Source organism: Camelus bactrianus, chromosome 35 (assembly GCF_048773025.1).
Source record: "Camelus bactrianus isolate YW-2024 breed Bactrian camel chromosome 35, ASM4877302v1, whole genome shotgun sequence".
Classification (NCBI taxonomy): Eukaryota; Metazoa; Chordata; class Mammalia; order Artiodactyla; family Camelidae; genus Camelus; species Camelus bactrianus.
The window spans coordinates 1,310,189-1,335,020 of record NC_133573.1 but is presented as its reverse complement, the minus strand read 5'-3'; the positions used below and the strand labels follow the sequence as shown (position 1 = coordinate 1,335,020).

The following is a 24,832-nucleotide window of genomic DNA, read 5'->3' as shown; positions in this document are numbered from 1 at the left end:
TAGCTCATCTCACTGGTAAGGAGGGGAAAGTTAGAGGTGTTACGTCACAGCTAGTAAGTGGCAGAAATGGGGTTCTAACTCAGGTTGATTCTAATCCAGGTTCTGACATGTAAAAATGTGTGCTCTGAAAATACTGTGTGATATCACTTGCACGTGGAATCTAAAAAAATTGACACAAATGAACTTATATGCAAAACAGACTAACAGACATATAAAACAAAAAACAGTGTACTCTTAAATAGTATGCCTTTTTGTATGTCTCCCTATGTGATAGAGTATTCTAATAGTCAAAAATTTTATTTCTGTACATTGTGTTTTATATAAGAAAATATAATACCAGATAACATTAATTAGTTATGAAATATTATTTTCATCTACCAGTGTGTTTGTTCCTTTAAATAAAGGAGTCAATTTAAGTGTGGGGAACAAACATAATTAAAAAAGTTTTCAGACTATCAGAGCCCCTTCTGTTTTTTAGCTACTACCTAAGACACCACTTGAGAAGTTACATGGGGAGTTTTATGGTTTTGGTGAGACCAGGGGACTTGGTTTATTTAAGATAGGAAGACAATTTTGTAAGATTAGTTTTAGTTTTGGTCCAAAGTGAATACTAAGTACAATGTATGAACTAGCCCTTCTTCCCACACTAACCGTGTTACAGCGTTTCCCACGGTTACCGTCAACAGGCATGAATCTTTGCGTTCATACAGGCCCTAAAGTTTTGTTTTTGATGAGTAAAACAAAGTGTTAATAAAAGCACCGACTGAGTCTTGATTGCTGCATTGACTGGTAGAAAATACAGTAGATAACTCTGTTATTTGTGAGGGAAGAGCAGGGGATGGTCACATTCCATCTAAGTCTGTGACTGTTTCAACCCTCTTACCAGTTCATCACGTGGGGTCTTTAGCTCTCTGGGCGGTAAATCATTTAGCATCCTCTGAAAATTGTACTAGGTTATGTAATAGTACCTAAATAAAGTACTTCTGAAGCCAAGTGGGTTCCTTCAGAATCTCCTTTTAAAAGCTGATTTCCTTGTTTGAGGGAAACTCATTACTAATTATTTCTGTACAAAGAAGGTTACTTTGTCTCCACACCTGGTAAATGTGGTGTCAAAGATACAGTAAGCAAAGTGTTGGAAGCCCAGGGGGAGAAGTAGCAAATTTTGATTTTTTTTGTTGCTCATTCAGGGAGATAAAACAATACTTATGAAAGAAGAACACACTTTACCTTTACTGTGAACTGTACAAGGGGGTGACTAGAGTGGGTAGTTCTGCAGGGCAGCGTGTGTGCCCACATGGGCTCGGCTGTGACAGTCTTTCCAGCTCCTGCCTGCAGACCTGGGTGCCTGGGCCTTGCTGGCAGGTGAGCTGTAGGAGCTCCAGTCTGGTGAAGTGCTCGGGGGAGAATCCGAATCCCGTGGGAGCAGTGAGGACATCGGCCCGCCCCTCCTCACCTCCCCTGGTCGTAGCCTTCCAGCCATCCTGCACCCATGACTCTGTCTCCCGTCTATTCCGCTGTTCAAGTCCTTTCTGCTTCTCTCCGTGTTCTGAGGCCTCCCCTGGGCACCAGCCAGGACTCGCCCCCTACGGTGAAGGCAAAGACGACAAGAAGGGGGTTAAGGAACAGTAGAGAGACCATGGGGTTCTGAGTGAGACCTCGGTCCAGATGCCGCCGCTTCGGGGAGTGACTGACCTTCCTGAGCAGCAGGCATGATGGGACGTCCTCAGAGTGGACACTGTGCCCAGTGGGGTGGTCGTGGTTTTACCTGGCGCACTTCCTCTGCCGTCGTGTTCACCGTGTAGGTAGTAAGTGGGCTGCGGTGCGTGGCGGGGCCTGCCCTGCCCCAGCCAGATGCCGGGTCTCAGAAAGTTAACAGGGCGTAACGGCCCTGCCAGGCGTCTGCTCCCCTTGTGCAGAGAGGCCGAGGGTGTTTGAGGCTTTGCAGGCCTTGCAGTCTCTGCGACGGCTGCTCTGCGGTTGCGGAGCGAAAGCGGCCGCGGACGGTACGAGAGGAGCCAGTGTGGCTGTGTTTTAATACAGCTGGTTACAGAGCAGGTGGACCGGGTCTGTCCCCTTGGGCTACGGTCCGCCAGCACCTGATCCGCTTTATTGTCTGTGCACGGGGGTCTGTTGTCCGAGCTTTCATAGTCTTAATGCTGCCCTCCTTTTTAAAAATAAACTTAGTAAAAAGAAAATACCTCACTGTGAGTTGAACAGTGGAGTCAGGAGGTTATGTTTACCCAAACTGATAAGATATTATTGTAGAAGAGAATGGTTTTTATTTGCCACAGTTTAACGTTATAACTTTATTTTAATGCTTACCTTTTTAATACTGAAAATTAAAGACTTGGTCCCACCAAACATTTATATAAACCGCACTAACAGTGGTCAGTGCATAATTGGGAAATGCTGACTTGTGTGTTGTTCATTTGGGAAATCATGGTGCGTTTTGGCAAATGTGAGATTGCTGAGGATTCTTCTGTAAGGAAACTGCCCAGCATTGTCTGTTACTGCCTCTTCATTCCCTAAAATGATGTAATCACAGAATCCCTCACATAACACCTAATTATGTCCCTAGAACTACTGTTCAGTAGAAGGTACTCTGAGGCTGCTTTAGATGAGGAGATTAAGAACCAGAACTTTCCCTGGCTTGTGTGGAGACGGCGGGAACTTGGCAGCAATCCTGGAAGAAGAGCGTCCATCTCTTCCTCTTGCTTACAGAGTCTACTTTTTTTTCCCTTCAATTTCCTTTAGCTTTAATATATATATATATATATATATATTGCAGTTGACCCTTGAACAACACAGGTTTGAGCTGTGTGGGCCCACTCACACTCGGATTTTTTTCTGTAAAAACCACAGCGCTGTGGCTCCGCGGTCAGTTGAATCCGTGGGTGCAGAACCACGGGTGAAGAGAGCCCACTGTCAGCTTACACCTGGACTTTCGACTGATGGGGGTCAGTGCTCCTAACTGCTGCTTTGTTCGAGGGTCAGCTGTATTTAGAAATAATTTCAAACTTACAGAAAAGTTGCAAGAAAAAGAGTACACCCATCCGTACTCAGTGTTTACATTGTGTCCCGTTTGCTTTGTTTTTCGACACACCCTTCCTGTCCTGCACATGTATGGGTTTTTTCTAAACCATTTGAGATTAAGTTCCCTGTATCATGGCCCTTTACCCCCAGATGTTTCAGTGAGTGTTTGATCTTTTATGGTATAGACAGTTTTGAAGATTAGAGTCCCTTAAATTTTTTTTTTTTTTTTAAGTAGGGTGATCCCATTTTGGGTTTGTCTGGTGTTTTCTCAGTTAGATTCAGGTGTTGCATTCCCGGCTAACACATTCCGTGAGGTGTTGCATTCTCGTGGCATCGCATCTGGAGGCACGCGTATCTGTCTGCCCCTCATTGGAAGTGTTCATTCCGATCACCCAGTTAAGCTGGGGCCCAGTCCCTCCACCGTAGAGTTGCTGGTTTTCCCGTGATAAGCAATCTGTGGGGTCTACACCCTTTTGAGAGTTGATATAGTGGCTTATACTCAAGTCACAGCTGAGCTTGAATCCAGCTGCCTGTATGGACCTAGGCAAGTTTACTAACTGTGAAGTAGAGAATACACATGTATGTGGGCTTTAAATGAAATAATGGAATAAGGTGTGAAGGTGAAGCTCAGCCCTGGCGTGAAATAAATGCTTAGCATGTGTTAGCTATTACTTTAGTCCTGGAAATATGAATTAATAAGCTTAGCAATAAGGTCTACGGCTTTATAAAGCTAAAAAAGACTTCACAGGATCATTTCTTCCAAGAAGATGCTTTGTCCAAGGTGAGTGCGTCTTGGAGAGCCTCCTCAGGGAGCCTGCTCTCTCTCTGGGTGTTCTTCCCTGCCCCTTCTGGTGTCTGCGAGGCAGGTGGTTTAGGGGTGAACCCCCATCGGGAGGCCTGTTTTTGAGTTTGGAGTTGCTCGGTTTCTAATTTCACAAAGAGCTTAACTGAATCTGTGTGAGATAGACATTGTAAAAGCCACCTGTACCTGTTTTCGGTGTTGCTGTGGTGAGTGTTATATAACTGGTGAGACTTTTAAAAAGAGGGGCGGACATCCTAGTGGAATTATAAATCACATGTAGAGCGTTTCGTGTAGGGGTTTCTAGGAAGCTCTGTTGGATGCTCCCTGCGGCTGGGGTGTGGAATCGGCATGGTGAGGTGTGGACCGGCAGAGTTAGCTAGAGCTGGATCACTGAGGGGCCTGCTGGCCGCGCCCAGAAGTCTGCACATCGTCACGAAGGCAGGGGGAGCCCAGGGCAGAGTGGGAGTGTTGGGACCACCCTCTTGTAGAAGGACCACTGGCAGGAGCTGTCGAAGGGAACGGAGGGAAGGAGGCTGTCACAGCCTGAACCGTAATAGCGGGGTGGAAAGGCGCCGAGTACCTCCTAGACTGAACGTGAGTAACATCTGAAGGCCTGGTGCCTGATCTGGAAATGGGAGAGTAGGAAGCAGAAGCGAGCGGGAAAGTCGGGGCTTCTGACCCGGTGACCTGGATGTGCGGTGACGTGGTTCCTGAAATCAACGCTGCGTGAGGAGGGAGGCTGATGTCCTGCATGTCAGGGGGACGTGCAGGAAGAGGTCTTTACACGTGTGCCTGACGTTAGCAGAAATCTGGGCGAGAGAGGAAGATGGAGACCCGTCGTCAGCATACAGGTGGTGGTGGAGGTGGTGAGGTCGCAGGAGTGAGTATGTACGAGGACCAAGGACCAAGCGCTGGTATTCGATCACATAAACGTGCTTAGTTTTAGACAAGTTGGAACTAGATGTTCAGTGTATTCGCTGCTGTTGCTTTAGGGTGCTGACCCCCAGAAGGAGAGCCGTCATTTGCATTTTAAGTGACTGCACGGGTTACAAGGCACCAGGCGATGGCAGACAGCCCGCTCCTGGGGGTGCACTGGCGGTGGGGAGATGCTCAGCTGGAGACGGCAGACGGAAGTGAGGGCTTGTTGAGCGTTTTAGGTTTAATTTTTAGGGAAATATTCTGATCAGATTGTATCTTCTGTGAAAGAAGAAAGAAACTAATTTTAGTCCCTTCCCCATGGTGCTGCCTGGCTCTCAGAAATGCGGCCCCAGCAGCCCCGGCTCCAGGATGTGGGGGCACTGACCTGGGGCGGGCGGAGGCAGGGCTCAAAGTAGATGCCGTTTCGCTGACGGCTTAGTAACTTGCGGTCCTGAATATTTTATAAGGAAAAGTACTGAAGTGACAAATACTTCACACTGAAGAGAAATAACAAGGCTGGACTGTTTGAACTCTGCCTTAGCAACGGGCTTCCTTTACTGTGTCACACTCTGGAAATAAGGTTTCAGAGCACCGAGTTAGGTGGGAGGAGTAGAAGGCCACAGACAGACTTTTCTACCATTTATTTCGTGTAGAAAATCTAAGTATCGAATTGCTCTTTTTCTTGCCAAATAGTCTAATCAGTCTTCAGCTGTTCACCCTTAGTGTTTTAAATACAAAAGCAAAATGTATTTGTGTTAAATTTTTTTTTGCTTTTATGAAATTTAATCTTACTTTTTAATGACGTCTCTTCCAAGCCAGAACAATTTGTGGACCTCAAATAACTGGTATAATTTCACTGGCTCATTCAACAAGTATTTACTGGATACTTGTATGTGTTAAGCACAATTCTAGACCTGGAGCAAACAAAGCAGAAAACAAATTCCTACCTTCATAAATCTCACATTCTGGGGAGAAGAGCCAGACGATGAATAAAGCGATGAGGAAATTCAGTAGTCTGCCCAGCAAAATGAAGCAGGGTACAGGATAGAGTGGGGTCGAGGGGGAGAGATTCCATATTTTTTGCAACATTTTATTATGAAAAATATCAAACGTACAGTGAGGTCAGGAGTTTTGTGGTGACCTGCCATGTAGCCAGGAGCCAGATCGAACCGTTATTGTCCTCCACCTGCCTTGACACACGTGTCCACCTGTCTGTCTGTCAGCCCTTCATCTGTCAGTCCGTCTTCATTTCCGATGCGTTTCAAAGTGAACTACAGGTGTCAGGGCATGCTTCCCTAAGTACTTCAGCGTACATATCATTAACTAGAGTGCAGTATTCGTTTACTGTTTTTTTTTCTTTTCAGGTAAAATTTACGTGCAACGAAATTCGCAAATATTTAGTACATATTAGCTGAATTTTGACAACTTCGTGTACTTGTATAACCCAACCCCCATCGAGATAGTGAACATGATTACGCCACCCCAGAAAATTCCCCCATTCTCCTCCCAGCCATCCTTGCCCCTCCCCCAAGATAGCTACTGTTCTGATTTTTTTTTCTTACCATAGATGAATTTGCTTGCTTTGAAACTTCACATTAATGGACTCAAAGAGTGTGGACTCTCGTGCAGAGCTGTTTTTCCTCACCCCAGGGTTTTTTGCTGTTTACTTGTGTGTATAGATCGCTGGCTCCTTTTTGCCGCTGAGTAGTATTCCCTCGTGTCACTAAACTGGTTTGCTCATCCGACCTGATGATGGACATTTGGTTGTTTCCTCTCTGGGGCTGTTGTGACTGGAACTATGTGAACATTCTTGTCCACGTCTCTCTATGGGCCTGTGTTTTCATCTCTCTTGGATAGCTGCCTCGGAGCAGGGTTGCCAGGCCACGTGGATGTGCGCGTTTTCCGGGAAGACCTGCTGCTCCTCTTCCTCCCTGACCCGTGTGTTCGCATCCTCACCGCCATACCCCATTGTAGCCGCTCATTGTAGTCTGTCTGCAGAGGTGACTTGTACACGAGGACTTGAAGAAGGTGACAGTGTGACAAAGAACACGGACTCTAGTGTGAGCAGAGCAGAGGGGTGGAGAGGAGAGGGAATGACACCAGAGAGGGAGCAAGGAAAGGAGGGTGCCTTGTGAGCAGCTTTAAGAACTTCGCTTTTATTCTGGTGAGGTGGGAGGTGACTGGAGTCCTCTGAATGGAAGGACGGCGTGGTCTGACTTGTGTATCAACAGATGACCAGGCTGCTCCATGCAGAGACAGGAGTGGGAGCAGGGCAGCCAGCTGGGGGGCTGCAGTGATGAGCTGGGTGAAGGTGGGGGTCTACAGGAGAGCTCGGGGTGCGTGTGGAGCGGTGTTCTGAACAGGCTTCGACTCTCGGTTCTTAGAAATGCCGTTAGAAAGAGGAGAGGAAGCTGTTCACTCATCCCTTTGTTCCCGTGGCAGTGGAGTCAAGCCCTACGTGCATCAATCATCAGGGCTTAAACTGCTTAAGTAGCTTTTTACAAATTAGGCATCACTGAAGTAATCTTACACAATATGGTTGCTTTTAATAAGCTGTTTTTAATTCTAAATGTGGTCTTAGTTGTTACGGCTAAGTGTTAAGGTCAGTATTTGCTTAAATAAATATTTAATGAATAAGTGAATATAATTTAATCTTTGTCTAGGAGTTTGCACAATGTTACCTTGAATAGCTCTTTCTGCCTTGGTAATATTTATTAGAACTTACTATAGAGCAGGTGGAAGTACATTCTTCATTTTTTTTCACGTGTTTTGTTTAGACGTATCCTTCTCATTTTTCTATAGTGATACTTGATAAGATACTGAGTATCTGCCATATAGTACCAGATGCGGGGTAGATTACAAAGATAATCTTTAGTCCTCATCCTTAAAAGAATCTGGAGTCCCCTGATAACTACGAGAGAATTCATCTTTTAAAGGAAAAGATACAAAAGTTAGTTAGATGTAGCATCTAATTTTAAGGAGCTCACATTTTGGAGATCAGTGTGTAAACAAACACGTGAGTACAGCAAAGCTGAAGCAGAGACTAAATGCACAGGTGAGGGGGCGGCGCTGCTTGGCGGCGGGGGGAGGGGTGGCGGGACGATCATCTCAAACCAGACTTTGAAGAACAAGTAGAAACTTGGAGGGGCAGGTGGGAGGCGCATGGTGAGTGGTGGCCCCCCCCCCCCCCCCCGTGAACAGAGGCACAGAACAGGTGTTTAAGACACACAGAACTGTCCCTTCAGGTGGGTCTCACCTACAGACAGGCGTGTCACTCTTAATCAATAAAACTGTATTTCTGACTTCCCAAGTATAAGTGATATGCCCTGTTTATAACCAGTTAACCAATCTGCATTAACTACTAATACATTTAAAATTAACTACCGATACATTTAGCAAAGAGACCAGTGAAAGCCATCTGAAAAGGCAAAAATTTTTCTAGGGGTAAGCAAAAATTAAAAAGAGGAAAGTAAAAGAAAGAAGATTAACTGCTGGAGAGATGAAAAGGAAAGATGGGTAAGAAGAAAGATATAAGTATATATGTATCACAAATAATAAAAATAAGCAGCAGAGTGACTTGCTAGACTTCTGCTCTGATGAGGAAGCTGAGATTCTTACTTGGTCCTCTGTCTCCAAAGCCCCCGCTCTTCCGACGCAAGAGGCAAGCTGAGGTGACGGAAGTGAACGTTCCTGGCCCAGGGCCACGACCGCAGGGTTCACGGAGACGTGAAAGTGTGCCTCTGAACTTTCTGGAGGTCACTCTTCAGTCTTGTCTTTTATACACTTGCTTTTGTTTTTGTTTTTTGGCCGGGAGGGGGGAGGTAATTAGGTTTATTTACTTGCTTACTTTTAGAAGGGGTACCGGGATTGAACCCAGGACCTTGTGCATGGTAAGCATGTGCTCTGCCGCTTGAGCTACACGCTCCCCCCTTCTTCAGTCCTTTCTGATCCCCTTTTCTATTGTTTACATTGCTGTGTCTAGAGAACATCACCTGTAGTTACTTGCAGCGCAAGAGGCTTTTAAAAGTTATTTGCATGGTCATGTCATGGTTCATCTGATCCCATTTTAATGTAAGATTGAACATTAAAGAATTCTTTATTTAATTTTATTTACTTTGTTTCCTGTAAGATCGGATTTATTTGAGAGGGTGTGCCTCTGTTATTTTATGAAAAAGTGGAATTCTTTGTGGTGTTTTGGTGATTAACTCTTAAATTGCAACTGGGCCTAATTATTATAAATATTCTACAGCATAAAGAAACTTTACCCACCCTAGATGTCAGACTGGCCAGTGGTCTTCAAACATAGCCCTTCCCTTTTCTTAAAATAATCTTTTAACTCCCATTCCTGCAGCTCTTAGTTTAAAGGTCACTGTGCTAGTTAGAGCGATGCTGTCCCTGCAATCAACCCCTCGCCGGTGAATATTTCCTGTAACACATTGTCCTTTTCCTTTATAGCACTATCACACTTCACAGTTTATTTTTAGGACAGGTTTTATTAGTGTCCGTCCTCCCTGCTGCAGTGGCAGGAAGCAGGCTTGTGGCAGTTACCGTCGGGTTCCCAGGCCAGGCCCGCGGTCGGCACTCGGTAACCACGGGCAGCGTTCGCCAGTGAGCAGACTCGAGCCCCGTGTCCTGCCCTGTATCTCCAGTTGTCCTCCACCAGCATCTCCCAAACCATGTTACAGAAGTCCTCCGTGAGCTCTTAATAGACATTTTCTGAAAAAAGGATTCTGTGGTCACAGGTTTGGAACGACTGTACCCTCCCTTAAGAGCAACCACAGTTTACATTAACATGTCAGACGCTTTCAGTCCTTAAGTTTAAAATCCAGCGTTCTCTCTCTCTCTGTTTTTGTTTTAACTGTCAAACTCAGTACTGGACTACCTGTTGATAATTTGAACTGAAGTATTTCAGTGACAAAGGTTGGGAAGGCTGGCTTACTCAGTGCTGCAAGTAGGTTTATTTAAAGATTTCATTGACAGCTATTGTCTTCAGGGAACAGCTAACTTTTTGTGTAATTGTAATGTAAGGTTGGATCATCTTAGTCATTTAGTTAAGGCATTCAGTAAATAATTGCTGAATTTAATTCATAGCTCATCTCATTCTAATTTGTTTCATGTATTAACTTGGCTTCATCATTTTACATCTCTACTCAAAGCAGAGGCCTCATTTTCATTTATAACTTAACGCTCTGCTTCTTAGAAATAGATTTATATAGTTTGGGGTTTACCTGGAAAGCTGCAAGCATGTTTTACTCTTGAACTGACTTAAATGGGAAGGGTTTTACTGAACTAAATAAACAGTGTCTTTTAGAAATTACCTTTATTTTAGGAAATCACTTAGTGAAATGCACTCATATTTTTTGTCAAAAAACTACAACTATGTTTTAGAAAATAAGGGAAATAAAGAAAATTATAGAAGAGCATTTCAAAATTGTACCACCTGGAGGTGATCTGTTAACTGGTGTACAGACTTTGAAACTTGATGCATCTTGTGCTCTGTGTGTGTGTGTACACGTGCATACACAGATACATGCATATAAATCCATTTATTCCACAGATATTTAAGGACCAAGCTTTGTGCCCAGCACTGTTTTCCAGTGGCTATTTATTTAGCAGTGAACAAAACAGACAGAAATCTCTGCCCTCATGATGCTTAGATTGGGGTGGGGAGGAAGAGGTGACAACAGGAAACAAACAAGTGTTGACAAGACGGGGAGTGAATGAACAGGGAAGGAATGAAGGAGTGTAGAGGGAAGGACTGACTCATGTGGTCAGCTGCTTGCAGACTTTTTCTTGTCTATGCGTATGCTCAATTATGTCTTTTTCTTTTAAAAAAACATTAAAACACAAGTATCTTGAACATACAGTTTTCAGATCTTCCTACCTAATAAGTTGATTTTTTTCGCATTTCATTAAGTATTATTCTGAACCATTTAAAGGCTATGCATATTCCATTTTGTAGAATGTGGTCCATTTTCTATACAGCAACCAGGGTGATCTTTCACTCTTCGGTGCTATTACTGTTAGTACGAGGACAGCTCCTTCACATGCCCTGTGACTGTGTGATTTGGTGCTGACCCCAGGTCCCCTCACCAGCAGTTTCCAGCTGCCCTGGCTCCTCTGGGCGCTCTCCTTCTGCCTCTGAGTCCTCGTCCAGATGAGGGGAGACGGTAAATAGGACCCTGTAAGGTTATAGTTACACACTAGTTACTGAGGAATGATTTTTAAGACTTTAGAAGAACTTAACCACATTTGCTGTATATTACATACATCTTGGGTCCTTAGTTTCAATATGAGGAAATTGTGTCAAATATTTAATGAAACCAAAAGCCACACATAAGACCACACGTAAGATTTTTTTTAAGCAGTAAGTATTTACTGCAATATTGATAGACAAAAATTTGATTTCACAATTACAGGAAAATGGAAATAAACATAAGGGAAAATCATCCTGCAGAGCAGTGTTAAAACACTGCAGAAAACGTGTTTGGTAACAAGCACGTGGAGAGCTCTGCAGCGGCTCCGATGATGAGAGGCGCACGTGTGCTACCGTGTTTTCAGTAGTTAGTGTGTCTCGGGCACTTGATCTTAACCACGGTTCCACGTGGTAGGTACACGATGCGTGTTTATAGTTAAAACATACTGATGTAAATATCTTGTCCCAAATCACGGAGCTGGTGAACCGTGGCGCCAGCGTTCAGACCCGGAGCCCTCCTGGTTACAGATCCATGTTCTTAGCCACATCCTGGTGCCTGTGAGAACCAAAACATGTCACACCCAGAAAGCAGTTCCCATTGTGGTTCGTCTAGAAGAATAAATGAGACGGCCAGGGGACTTCTGAAGAATTGTAAGAGTGAATTTAGTATCTAGTAAGCACTAGACAATAAAATGTAGTATGAGGCTGTGCTTTTAAAAACACGTTAAATACTCGCGTAGGAGGCAGTTGAGTGGGGTAGGGAAAGAGAGCTTGGAAGTACTCCTAAGTGCAACTTACGATAAAGGCACATTTTTACTCATTAAGGGAATAGATGATTTTATTCGTGACATTAGGACAGGTGACTTGCTATCTCTGCTTATACAAAAAAATAAAAAGATAAGCCGTCTCTCACATGTACACCTACACACAGACATGCTAATAGGTTAAGAACAAAATGCAAGTGGAGGCTAATGTGCCCGCTTCCCCGCCCCCTCCTTGAGTTTGCTGTAAGCAGGAGGCATAGGTCCCAGGAAACCTCCTTTGATGTTAGAGGGTATCTGAGAGTAGAAGAGGACACTGGGGCTGAGGCCCAGCCGGGCTCAGCAGCGCCCTGGGTCAGGGCACTTAGGGACCGTCCACTGGATGACAGACCATGCTGAAGGGGGAGCAGACACAGCCTCAGCCGTCCTCCCAGGAACCACTGAGCAGCCTGAGTCAGAGATCAAACTGAGTTCTAAAAGTGGAAGGTTTGTTTACACACCCTATCTGTGGCTATACAGCTTGCACCTGTTACTAAGGATGACGGAACCATAGAGGGAAAGATTAGTAACTTTCACTAACAGAACTTTCCTGCGTGGAACAAATACTCTAAACAAAGATCAGAAGTCAAACTTCAGGGAGATATTTGTAAGAATTTATTACATGGGTGTTAATTTCCTTAATATTAAAGAGGAAATAATCCACATATTTAAACATCAGTTAGAAAAAGGAAAGCAGTACTTTTGAGGATGAGCAGACAGCAGTGAAGAAAAACTCATTTTAAAGAAATTAACCTGAAATAACAAGATGGGCGATTTTACAGTTGAAGAGAGACGCTTTCACAAGGAATTGTGGCAAAATACGTGTTGTGACTTCGTAGGTCTCTTGAGCACTGCCGTCTGCAGGTGCCTTCACGGCTGTGATAGGACAGGGCTGGCTTTCGCAGCATTTAGGGAAAAGGATAGGCATTTAGGTTGTTGGCAGGGTTCTTTCTCCTGTCAATTAGTGTCTGCTTAAATAAGTTACGGTACATCTGTGTAGTCGAATACAATTAAAGAATAATATATATAATATATATAAAATTACAGGCTACTTCTGAAGACCGGAATGTTTTGTTTTCATACTGTTGAAATGTTTCCTTGAACTTGTATTTTATATAGTATTTTAAAAATTAGCTTAGGGGGAGGGTAGAGCTCAGTGGCAGAGCACATGCTCAGCATGCATGAGGTCCTGGGTTCAGTCCCCAGTGCCTCCATTAAAAACTAAATAAATAAACAAACCTCATAAAAAATTAGTTTAAATTTAATGAAATGTTCACCAAAATTCAGTGACAACAGGGATGAGTGAGAACAGGTATTTTTAAGGCAGCTGGTGGTAGTACAAACTGGTAAAATGTGTGTGGCAGCTAAACCAAAGCTTATGTTGAGCACCTGCTGTATGCCAGGCGTTAAGCTAAACACGTGGCGCATGTTTATCTCACTTAAGTCTCCAACCAAGCCTGTGAAGTAGGTTCTGTTTTCCTCCTACTGGAGGAATCAGATCAGAAGAGTGAAGTGTCTTGCCAGGAGCCACAAACTCTGAAGGCTGTGCTTTCAATCCTGTGCTTCACTCCTCTGGAAATTCATAAGGAAGGTTATTGCTCAAGACAGAACACCAAGTTTGAATCTGTGTCAGTTTCACCAACGGAAAATGGAGATCGTAGTCTCGACCCTTCTTTGAAATGGTGGCACTGTTGTACGGCATTTGTGCAGCACCGTGTGAATGAGCAATCAGGATCCACAAAGTAGCCCACTTTCTTCATACGATAAGCTCACATGTTTTAACTCTGTTTTTAAGTCCCATCTGTGAAATGCAAACTTCAGTAACAGTGTTAGTGAACTTTGGGGGATCTTTTGTATAATTTAACTCTCAATTTCTGTGAGTACCTTTTCCTAAATTGAGGAAATATACAGTGTACTAACAATCTTCTTGTTTCTACTTAAAATGTCTTTATCACCAATTATATTGTTAATATCCTTGCAAGACGATTAAACTCCCTCTGTTTTAAAGCCTAATGAACAGAAACCTTCCCATAAGGCTATGTGTTCTGTTTGTTAGCTTTTTAATACATGAACTCATCTCTTCTCCCCTCTTTCCAGGAGCACCATCTTCAGCGGGCTATTTCAGCACAGCAGGTGTATGGTGAGAAGAGGGATAACATGGTTATACCAGTCCCGGAGGCGGAGAGCAACATTGCTTACTACGAGTCCATATATCCCGGGGAATTTAAGATGCCAAAGCAGCTCATTCACATACAGCGTAAGTAATCCTGCTTCCGACAACCATGTCGTGTGTTACCTTCTTGTGTAACTTGACAGATTCTGATCTGTTCAAGGCCATTTTCAGAACCCATTTTATTGACCAGCATCAACTTGAGTTATTAGCCCATTTTCATGTTTTAAAACTGTGCTTGAGATTTCTGCTTGGCAGAAAAAGTGTTTTCACCCTGGACTTTTAGCTTCATCTCAGTGTGGAGTCCATGCTGCTTTAGACAAGCAGGATGAAGTGTGTGGTAGTGACAGGCCCTCCACTGGAAGTGACCCTCTGGTAGCTAATCACGCTTCATGGTGAACAGCTGAGAGCTTGTGGATTTCTGAGAATAGATTTCGTTCACTCACCCCAAGTAGCTGACAACTTAGAACCATGCCTGGGGGCTACGGAGGTGAGATTGCTGCGGCTGCCGTGTGGTTGGGAGGCTTTTCCAGGGGCCTGTCTGGCTCTTCCCAGGGCAACATAAATCCATTTGGTTTTTGTTGTTCTTTTTAAGGACATAGAGAGACTAGCTTTAACTAGTTTCTAACCTGTTGACTATTTTTCTAACTCATTTAACCTTCTCTCCATGTGATCTGTTTCTGTCCTGGATTCTAAGTGTGTATGTTATTGTTTCTTGAATGTGAAAACCAAAAGTAAACATAATGCCCATCCTGGCTTTTACCAGTTCTGTGTTGGCATTTGGTGTTTTTAACTTGTGATATTTTTTATCTTTACCCTCTAACTTGTACCTAACCTGACTGACTTCCTTTACAAAAAAAAAACAAAATTCTTACAATTTATTAAAGGCTACTTTGAAGTGAACCAAACAAGTGGCTTGTGTTTTCTTGCCCAACTCACATTTTTAATTACATGTGAGACACACACAGACATTCTAAACGAATTTGATCAATGTTGAGACCCAAAAATTAGTTCTCTGGAAAATTACATCCATGTGAAAGTTACGAGCTGATCCTTCCTATTTATATGTGTTAACTAGAGCCACGTCATTTTCCACGGCCACAGGCTGTCATCTTACATCTCGTGCGCGTAAGAAACATGCTTTGGGGGGAGGGTATAGCTCAGGGATAGAGCACGTGCTTAGCATGCAGGAGGTCCTGAGTTCAATCCCCAGTACCCCCTCTAAAAGTAAATAAATAAACCTAATTATCTCCCCCTCCCCCCAAAAGTAAAATAAATAATTTTTTAAAAATACATGCTTTTAAGTTAAAGCAGGATTGAGCAAGATAAAATAAAAAAGATAATCAATTTATATTATCATTACTATAAAAAATTTCTGAATGCAGGTTTTATGAATAACTGCTTATTGATGACCAAAATCCACACACACGTTTTTGGGTGGTAGGGGGGTGGTAATTAGGCATGTATGTATTTATTTTAATGGGGGTACTGGGACACAGATCACATTTTATTGGTAACAAGTAGATTAAATTATGGTCAGAAAAGTCGAAGGGTACTGTATCGGAAGAGGAATTGACTTTGCTGACATTGTAATCTAATAGTAATAAAATGGAAGCAGAATTATAAATTATTTGGGAAAAAAATTTTAATCAGTACGCATTTGGAAAGATAGACATTTGGAAAAATTGGAACATTAATAAAGACAGTAAGCTAAATTAGTATTAGCTGCCTTTGAATTTCTTTTAACATTTTGTTTTGAATGGTTATAGATTCACAGAACGATATGTGAAGCCTTGTATAAGCGCCGCTGTGACTGAGACACTCAGTTGTACCATCACGAGACTCCACCTTGCTGCTCCTTTAAGCCCATCCCTAGCCCCTGGCAGTCGCTGGTCTGTTCTCCATCTCTGTAGCTGTTAGCTGACGAACGTAACGTGAAGGCAGTCATGCAGTACCTGTGCTTCTGAGGTGGGACTTCTCTGACTTCACGTAACGCCCTCGGTGTTCATCCAGGCTGTCTCGCGTCAGCAGGTCCTCCCTTCCTGTTGCTGAGCGGTCCGCCCGTAGCACCCGTGCCTCGCAGTGTTGCACCGTTCACCCACTGGAAGGCCTTTGGGTAGTTTCCAGGATCTAGCCATTACAAATAAAGCCGCGGTGAACATCCACGCGCAGTTTTGTGTGAGCATAAGCTTTGTTTCTCCGGGACAGAGTCCTGTGAGTGTAGTTGCTGGGCCATCCATTTCCACTTTGACAAGAACTTGTGCGTGAAGCCCCAGAGTGGCTGTGCCACCCCACGTCAGCAGCAGCGGTGTGTGTGAGATCCAGCTTTTCTCTGTGCCCTGGCCAGCGTCTGAGGCTGTCACTCGTTTTAGCCATTCTTATCAGGTGTGCGGCGATACCTCATTGTGCTTTAAGTCTGTTTCTCTAAATGGCTGATAGGTTAACCGTGCTTTTGTGTGCTTGCCATCTCTGTATCCTCTTTGGTGAAATGACTGCACATGTCTTTTGCCCATTTTCCAATTAGATTGTTTTAATGTTGAGTGCTAAGCATTTTGTTTTGTTTGCATATTCTAGATACAAGTCTTTGTCATATATATGATTTGAAAATACTTTCTCCCAGGCTGTAATTTGTCTTGATCCTCTTAGCAGAGCCTTTCACAGAACAGAGGTTTTTAATTTTGATGAGATCTACTTACCAGTGTTCGTCTTAGGAGTCATGAGTTTGCTATCAACTCTAAGAATACTCTTTGTTTCGCTCTGGTGTCAAGACTTTCTCCTCTGACCTGTTCTAGAAATTTCACAGTTTTACACTTTGCACTTAAGTGTATGGTCAATTTTGAGTATGAGGTTTAGGTCATGGTGTTTCTCGCCCCCACCTGCGCCCCTACCCCCGATGCCTGAGTACTCCAGTGCCATTTATTGAAAAAGTGATCCCTCCTCCGTTGAATTGCTTTTGCTTCTCTGCCAAACATTAATTAGGGATATTGGTGTGAACCTGGTTCTGGGTTCTGCTCCGTTCACCTCTGAGTCCTGAGACGGTGCCGCTGCCGTGACCCCTGCAGCTGTGTGATGGCCCTGCCGTCAGGGAGAGGGCCTCCTCCTTCATTTTCCTTCTTCAGAGTTGTTTTGGGTACTTGAGGGCTTCTCCCTGTAAGTATTAGAATAAGTTCATCTGCATGTGCAGAGAATTTGCCGAGATTTTGATGGGGATTGCGTGAAACTTACAGGTCACCGTAGGGAGAACTGGCATCTTTGCTATGTTGAGTCTCCCAATCCGTGACCACCGTGTGACTTTCCAGGCGTTTAGGTCTGCTCTGACTTCTTTTGTTGACACATTATAATTTTCATCATCCAGATCCATATCTTTTTCGTACTTTTTGGAAGACTTATACCTGTTTTATGTATTTGGAACAATTGAAAATGGTATTGCACTTTCGATTTTGGTTTCCACTTGTTCACTGTCAGTACACAGAAATGCAGTTGAATTGTGTATTGAGCTTACGTCCTGTGGCCTTAACTGAAATTACATATTAGGTCTAGAAGGTGTTTGCAAATTCTTTGGAATTTTCTACATAGAAAGTCATGTTGCAGTCTGCAAATAGAGATAGTTTTATTTTTTCTTTTCCAACTTGTACGTCTTTTATTTCTCTTTCTTGCCTTAGTATAGTGGTTAGAACTTGAATATGATGTTAAAATAAGAGTGTTAAGAACCGACATCCTTGCCTTGTCCCTGATCCTGGAGGGAAAGAATTCAGCCTTCCACCACTAAGTGTCATGCCGCCTGTAGGTTTTTTTGTGTTGCTTTCCCCCTCTATTCCTAGTGTGCTGAGAGTTTTTATCATGACTGTTGAGTTTGTGAAATGCTTTTCTGCATCAGTTGATAAGGTCATGTGATTATTTCTCTTTAGCCTGTTGATATGGTAGGTTGCATTGGTTGGGTTTGAATAGTGAACCAGCCTTGCATACCTGGAATAAATCCCACCTGGCTGTCGTGTGTATTTTTTTCATATGTTGTTGGCTGGGATTTTATTGAGTTTTGCATCTGAGTTCATGAAAAATACTGGTTGGTAGTCTCTTTTGTGTGTGTGCTCAGTCTTGTCAGATTTTGGTATCAAAGTAATATTGTCCTCAAAAACCAGGTTGGAAATGTTCCCTTTTACTCTGGTTTCTGGAAGAGATTGTGTAAACCTGATGTTAATTCTTTAAAAATTGATACTGGCTTTTTAATATACTATAATACACAGAAAAGCTAGTTATACTGTAAATTTCTGTAAAGTTAAAATTGAATCTTGACTGCCAGGTGGTCTAAGAAATTGCTTATGAAGGGTAATTGCCTCGAATTATATATATATAGACTGGTTCATTTCAATTCTCCTAATTTCAATTTTATAAAACTCTTAAGCTAATGTTACACAAACTTCCATGGAGTTTCTAGGATGGTAATTAGTATTGCCTAAAAAAGTCATGATCAAACACGTTTGAGAATTATTGCATATAAATTCCCTCTCCACTCCCAGAGTTATAATGCATATTACTATGTTTATGGGCTCTGGGAATCTTGCAGTTAAAAAAAAAAGTTTATTTTAACCGAGCAGTTTTCAAATGTATTCATTAGATGTATCTGTTAACATTTCATTGACATTTGTTTGGAAAATCTCGACTTTATTTTTGTCTTCAGCCAGCTTAGGAAAGAGGTCTTAATTTTCTCTCTTTTATCCCAGTCAGAGCTGTGCAGGAAGAAACCTGTATTAAAGCCATTATCGCCGCCTTTAGTTCCAGACTGTGGGTACTTTCCAAACTATCTCAGGGTGCTATTCAGCATCTCCTGGTCCAAAGGGTCTTACTGTGGTTTCTTTTTGATGGGTGATCCATAAGGCTTCAGGTTATACAGCTGGGACTTCCCCTTTTCCTCTTCCTTCTGGAAGAAAGGACAGAACAGTTCTCTCTCCCTTCCCCTTGAACTTGGTTCTCAAGATTTTCTCCTGTTAATCCTCAAAGGAAGCCTTCTTTAAAGGAGCAGTCTTGGTGTGCATTTGTGTAAGTACGTGCGTCTATAGACACAGACACGTGCATTTCCAGCTCTGTCCACTGGTAGGGCCAAGAAGCAAAAGTGTTGAGTAGCAGTGTGCATACCTAGTGCCTGCTCTCTGCGCTGTTCCCCATTAAAGAGGGCCAGGACTATGCGGAGAAATGGCCAATTCCAGGGCTGGGGCAGGGTAAGTACAGGACAACCTGCAGCATCTTGTTGTGCCAGAGATTAAGCACTTAAAAAATGGCAGAGGCCTGTCCACTGGCTGATTCTGGGACATCCTGAGAAGCGGAGTAATTACGCACAGTGACAAACCATGAACCGCAGGAAGCGGGAGTCCCTGGGTCCGTCCTGGTACTAAGCAGTCGCGTGGCTCTGCAGCAGAGGACGCCTGGAGCCGGGCGGTGTGGTGTGGAGAGAGGAGAGGCTGGGCTCACAGCCTTCACGGTCGGGATGCAGTCACACAAGAGACTCCAGCGTGTGCTCAGTATGGGAGGAGGTTCTGCTGAGAGCAGGGTATTTGCACGGCCTTAACTCTCCCCACAAACTGCTTATCCGTTACCAGCGGCAGGGGACAGCAGGGACATAATGGGGTGACTGGGTAGTTCCTTGTCTCATGATCAAAATTACCACCACTTATGAGGAACAGATGAACACTGTGTGCCTCTAGGTCGGAGACCCTGAAAAGGACTAAGAAGTTGAATGTTCACTGTGCCAGGAAAATCAGACCCACGGAGTGAAGACTGTGCTGCTAGCAACACCTGAAACTAACAGAACGCAGTCTGTCAGCAGTACTTCACCTAAACAAACAAACATAAAATCCTGGGGAGAGGGATGTGTCCTTCAGGAAACATCTTAAAGACAGAGGCTGTGGAGATGGTACAAATTAAGAAAGGCTAAAGAGACAAGAAGGAGAGTAAGCCCTGGTCCCTGGCTGGTCCTGTGCTGGAGTGGGGACCTGCGAACGGCCGGCTGGGCTGCCAGGATGGGAACGGAAAGCCGATGCCTGCTGCTGCTGCGCGAAAGGCCCTCTGTCTTAGGAAACACACTCTGAAGTGTGGCGGCAGAGAGCCGCTAGGGAGGCAGTTTACTCTGCGACGGCTCATAAGATGTGTGTGCAGGTGCCTGCGCGCGCGCGTGTGTGTGGGGGAGAAACACACATGCAAATAATAAAGTGGAATAAAATTTTAACAGCAGGTGATTCTGGGTAAAGGATATGCAGGTGTTCCTTGTACTATATTTTGAAGCTTTTATAAGTTTGAATTTATTTATGAATAAAAATATTTTTAAAAATAGATCCTTGTAGAACCTACTTTTTTACTACCTCTCAGAGCAGACACAGCCTGTGTGCCCTGGTTCTGAAAGGCTCCTTTTTCTCCTTCCCTCTGCCTGCCTCCACTTCCCCCCAGCGTTCTTCTGGTTCTGCTTTCTCACAGACAGCACCCATAGCATCAAACACTGCTGTATCACAAAGGACTTCACAGCTGGGATCTCAGGTCCTTCACGTCGGGGCTTCTCCATTTGCTCTCCCTGAGTACGGCCTTGATGTGACTCCAAGCTCTGTTGTTTATAAATGTGAACAAGGTGAAGAGTTTCATGATCTGGCTAGCCAGTGATGCTTTGTCTGCTTAGGTCTAAGCAAAGAGGTCAGATACCTACCACCCCGCACTAAGTGCCACCATTATGACAGTCTTTTCTGCTGCCCAGAATTTGCCTCCTGGGCTTGGCGAATCGGTATTACCGGTCACTGAGTTGGCGCTTGAACTGACACCTTTCGCCATCCCTGCTGGGCGAGGTTTCGCCTCCGCCTTGACGCATGCGCCTTCTTTCCAGTCAGGAGTTACATCCTGTTCCTAATCCACATTTTGTGCTGTTTCACAGACTCAAATGCCCTTTCATTATTTGCTTCCTGTAGTTTAAAAATGCTGTTCGGAGGGGAGTGTGTAGCTCAGTGGTAGAGTGCACATGCACAAGGTCCTGGGTTCAAACCCCAGGGCTGCCATCACAATAAATAAGTAAATAAACCTAGCCCCCCCCCAAACAAACACACAAACACTGCCAAAAAATAAACAAAAGTGCTGTTTGGCGCCAAGGGCGTCCCACCTGCGCGCACTTAACCTGAGCCGTAAGGAGGCGTCTGTTAACGTGGACGTTTACGTACATTTCACCAGCGGTCTCACCTCTTTGTGTCTCCTTTACACAGTCGGCCGCTATGTGCTGCTGTGTTCTTTCTGCTTAGGCTTTTTTCCTGTGTGGAGTGCTGTGTTTTGTTTGGTTGTGCACGTACCTCGGTTTATCCCTATCCGGGCATTCTTGAAGGAGTCAGCCTCTCCAGTACAGCTCCTGTTGTTCACCAGTTACTGGCCGAGTGGGTCTCACGTGCATTGGCAGAGCTTAATTAGAAGAGGCGACTCCTTTCCCTTCTCTCTTCAGACCCTTTTCTCCACTCAGTAACACGGCCCAGGGAATTTGAAGGTGCTCCTGCTTCCAGGACCACTCGCTGTAAGTGTGTTGCATCTGTGTCAGCTGCGGTTGAGCTGTCAGTTTGGAAGCTTCAGGTTTAGCTGAAGCCGAATTGCACTTTAATCATTGGCTGTGGGTTTTTGGTCAGATGAAATCCTAAAGTGAATTTTTACATGTTAGCTTTTCTCTAGGGCTGTGATATTTTATATCTGAACAAGATTTGGTTCTCCTCATATTTTAAGATCTTAGATGTGTTTGCACTAACTAAAGAAAAGCTTGGGCTCAATCCCCAGTACCTCCATTATAACAGAAAACAGAATTAAGAAAAGCTTGCAGAGGCAAGAGCAGTCTGACCCCCAGGTGCGTGTCGGCTTCGGTGGGAAAGACACGGAGGTCTCCAGGGTGGGAGCCTTCCTCTCCTGTCTGGATTCCATTCCCTGGTCGGTCGGCTGTGACTTGTCATCGGTGATACAACGTATGCCGGAAGCACGTCAGATGTGCACACGATGCCTAAAAGCATAGAAAACGCACCCTGAAGAAGGAGGAACTTTGATGGCTGGTCCCTGTCAGTTTGGCTTTCTGGAGTATCTGGGTCACCGTTATTTAGTAGAACTTTCAGTGATAATGGAAGTGCTTTGATAATCTGTAGTGTCTGCTACAGCACTGGCCACTAGCACACGCACTGCTTAACACTTGAAATGTGACTGCTATAACCAGGGGACTGAATTTTTAATTTCATTAAGTTAATTTAAATTAGTCACATGTGGCTAGTGTGACTGTTAAACAACAGAGATACGAATTTTTTTGGTTAAGGACAGAAAAACAAGTGTGTTTAATCCAACAGAGTTTTAATCCACTTTGAAATCTCCAAATACTGCTATAGCAGTAACAGAATTAGATGATGGAAAATCATTGGAGGGCCTGTGGTTGCAAGAAACATGGGTGCAGAGATGTTAATACAGAGGTTTTTATGAAGGAGTGTGAATATTCATCCAGTTAGGGATGTTACAGAAGTGTGATACAGGTCAAAATGAAAATGAAACAGTGGTACAGTGTGTTCAGTTCTACAAATGTGTACTGGATTCGTGTGGTCCAGATACTGTGTTAAACTTGAGGCAGGGATGGCAGATTTGGGGTGCCAGACAGCCCCCTCTTGTCCCAGCAGATTTTTTTCAGGTTTTTTCCCCGCTTGAATAGAGTCAATCCAAATGCTTTTCAGTGGAGGACTGCGAGCAGAGTGGGCGTGATGATGAATTTACTGTCTCTGCACTGGCGGTACAGAGAGAAACAAAAATAAGACAAAGTGCCTCCCCTCAAGGACATCGAGCACATTCGAATGCTTAACAAGCAGGTTATGAAGTATGTGTGAAAAACAGTACAAAAGAAGGAGGGTGATCTAGAACAGGATTTTTAACCTTGGTGCCACAAGCTTTTAGGGACGTTTGAATTGCTTGTAATTTGTGCTGAGTGTTGTGTGCTTGTGCTGTTTTCTGGGGGAGGGTTCATAGCTTCTACAAAAGATGAAACAGTGGTACAGAACCGCTCACTGGGCGGAGGGTGGTCAGGAGCGGACTCCACTGGACCAGCTGTCAGGCTGGTTTCTGAGAAGATCTGAATAGTCCTTTGCTAGGTGGACAGGTGGAAAGTAGCCGATGGAAAGGCCTGAAGACATGAAAGCGCCTGCTCTTTGAAATACGTGAAATCTGCTGAGGAGCCTGGGTCAGAAGGGGGCTCCTACGATTCCAAGGATTTGGATTTGAAGGAGATGGGGAATTAGGAGGAGTTAAAGCAGGGAAAGGTGTGAGACAGACTTTGATATCAAGCTTCTTAATGTTTTACTTATTATCAAACTAGTTTAGTTTTGGTAAGGAATTGAATGACATTTGGTGGAATAGTATGAAGCAGTGGTTCTTGCCCTTTTCTTCAACTCTTGGCAAGTCTAAGGAACACCCCACGTTTCACCATGAGAGCGATTCCCACCAGGGGACGCGCCTCCGTGGCAGGAACGCACTCTCCCCGAGACAGCTCTGCCCGCTGTTGGCAATGGCTTCTGATGTGTCAGCTTTAAATGCCACTCCCTGAGCTTCTGGTAAAGTCGTTAAGTGATCTATTAAAGCAGGACCTAAATATTCTAGGAACGATCTTACTTAGAGACCCTCTCCTTTCATCATTGTGTCAGATTACATGCAGTTACTGATACTGCCTCATTTTTGAGCTACATAATTTTTCACACAGTTCAGCGCAGGACGTTTGACAGTCTCCTTATGTTCCTAATGGGCTTCTAGTTTCTTTGGGGCGTGGGAGAGGGGTCACACCCATATCGTGCATTACTTTTTTCTTAACAGTAAAGATGATCTTCTTTCTTAAACTTTAAATGTGGGAAGTTTACGTTGTGAGTCTGAAAACAAAATCTTAAAAAAAGTCTTTCTTATTCCTTTAGAAATTATCCAGACACCTGTGGGAGGCCTTGGTCAGTGCGTTCACGCAGTAAATGATGGCTATGGTTTCTTCTGTCAGCTTTTAGCCTGGATGCCGAACAGCCCGACTATGATTTGGATTCTGAAGATGAAGTGTTTGTGAATAAACTGAAGAAGAAAATGGACATCTGCCCATTGCAATTTGAGGAAATGATTGACCGTCTAGAAAAAGGCAGTGGTCAGCAGGTAGATCTTCACTGTATATACAATAAGAGTGTGTGTGTGTATAAATCTCTACGTGGAAACAGCATAACACTGGGGAGAGGGCACACGGGCAGGCTCCGGACAAGCATGAGTTCATAGGCTGTCTCTGTCCATTACTAACCTGTAGCACCTCAGCAATATGTTTAAATTTCTCTGCCTCAGCTTCCCCATCTGTAAGATAGAGAGGAGAAGCATTATGGGGTTCGTTGTGAAAATTAACTTAAACAATTGAAATGAAGCATCTAGCTCACTGTCTGACATGTATAAGGTTCTCAGCATGCTTGCTATTGTTAATGTTATTCTGATTATTATTTAAATTTAGAAGTAATTTTGGACCCTCTATTTATGTTATGTGAAAATGACATAATGATTTTGCATTTAGCCAGTCAGTCTGCAGGAAGCTAAACTACTGCTAAAAGAAGACGATGAATTAATCAGAGAAGTTTATGAATACTGGATTAAAAAGAGGAAAAGCTGTCGAGGGCCGTCTCTCATCCCATCAGTGAAACAGGAGAAACGAGACGGCTCCAGCACAAATGACCCCTATGTGGCTTTTAGAAGACGCACCGAAAAAATGCAGACTCGAAAAGTAAGAGACCCTGGGGACATTTCTTTGTAATTTTTTTTGATGTAAGAAAATGTGTCTATGATTATGAATATCTCAGTATCTGAAGGCTGTGTTTTAATTGGTGTTTAGACAGACTTTCTATCCAATATAATGAAAAAGTATCAGTTTAAAG

General features: G+C 43.8%; 1 protein-coding gene across 9 annotated transcripts in view; it reads left to right on the top strand.

Annotated features, from left to right (window-relative positions):
* The window catches only part of EPC1 (enhancer of polycomb homolog 1), an 89,607-nt gene that overhangs the window by 48,001 nt on the left and 16,774 nt on the right, over window positions 1–24,832 (top strand). For 8 of the 9 annotated variants that reach the window (XR_012504256.1, XR_012504255.1, XM_074358238.1 and 5 more), the window contains 3 exons: window positions 13,847–14,006; window positions 23,929–24,074; window positions 24,475–24,681. Coding sequence is in view for 7 of the 9 variants with exons in the window: in XM_074358238.1 (XP_074214339.1) it covers window positions 13,847–14,006; window positions 23,929–24,074; window positions 24,475–24,681 (513 nt within the window). In the remaining 2 variants the exon portion in view is untranslated. Of the gene's footprint in view, window positions 1–13,846; window positions 14,007–23,851; window positions 24,075–24,474; window positions 24,682–24,832 lie in introns of those variants that run through there. The other variant, XM_074358240.1, reaches the window with a different exon arrangement.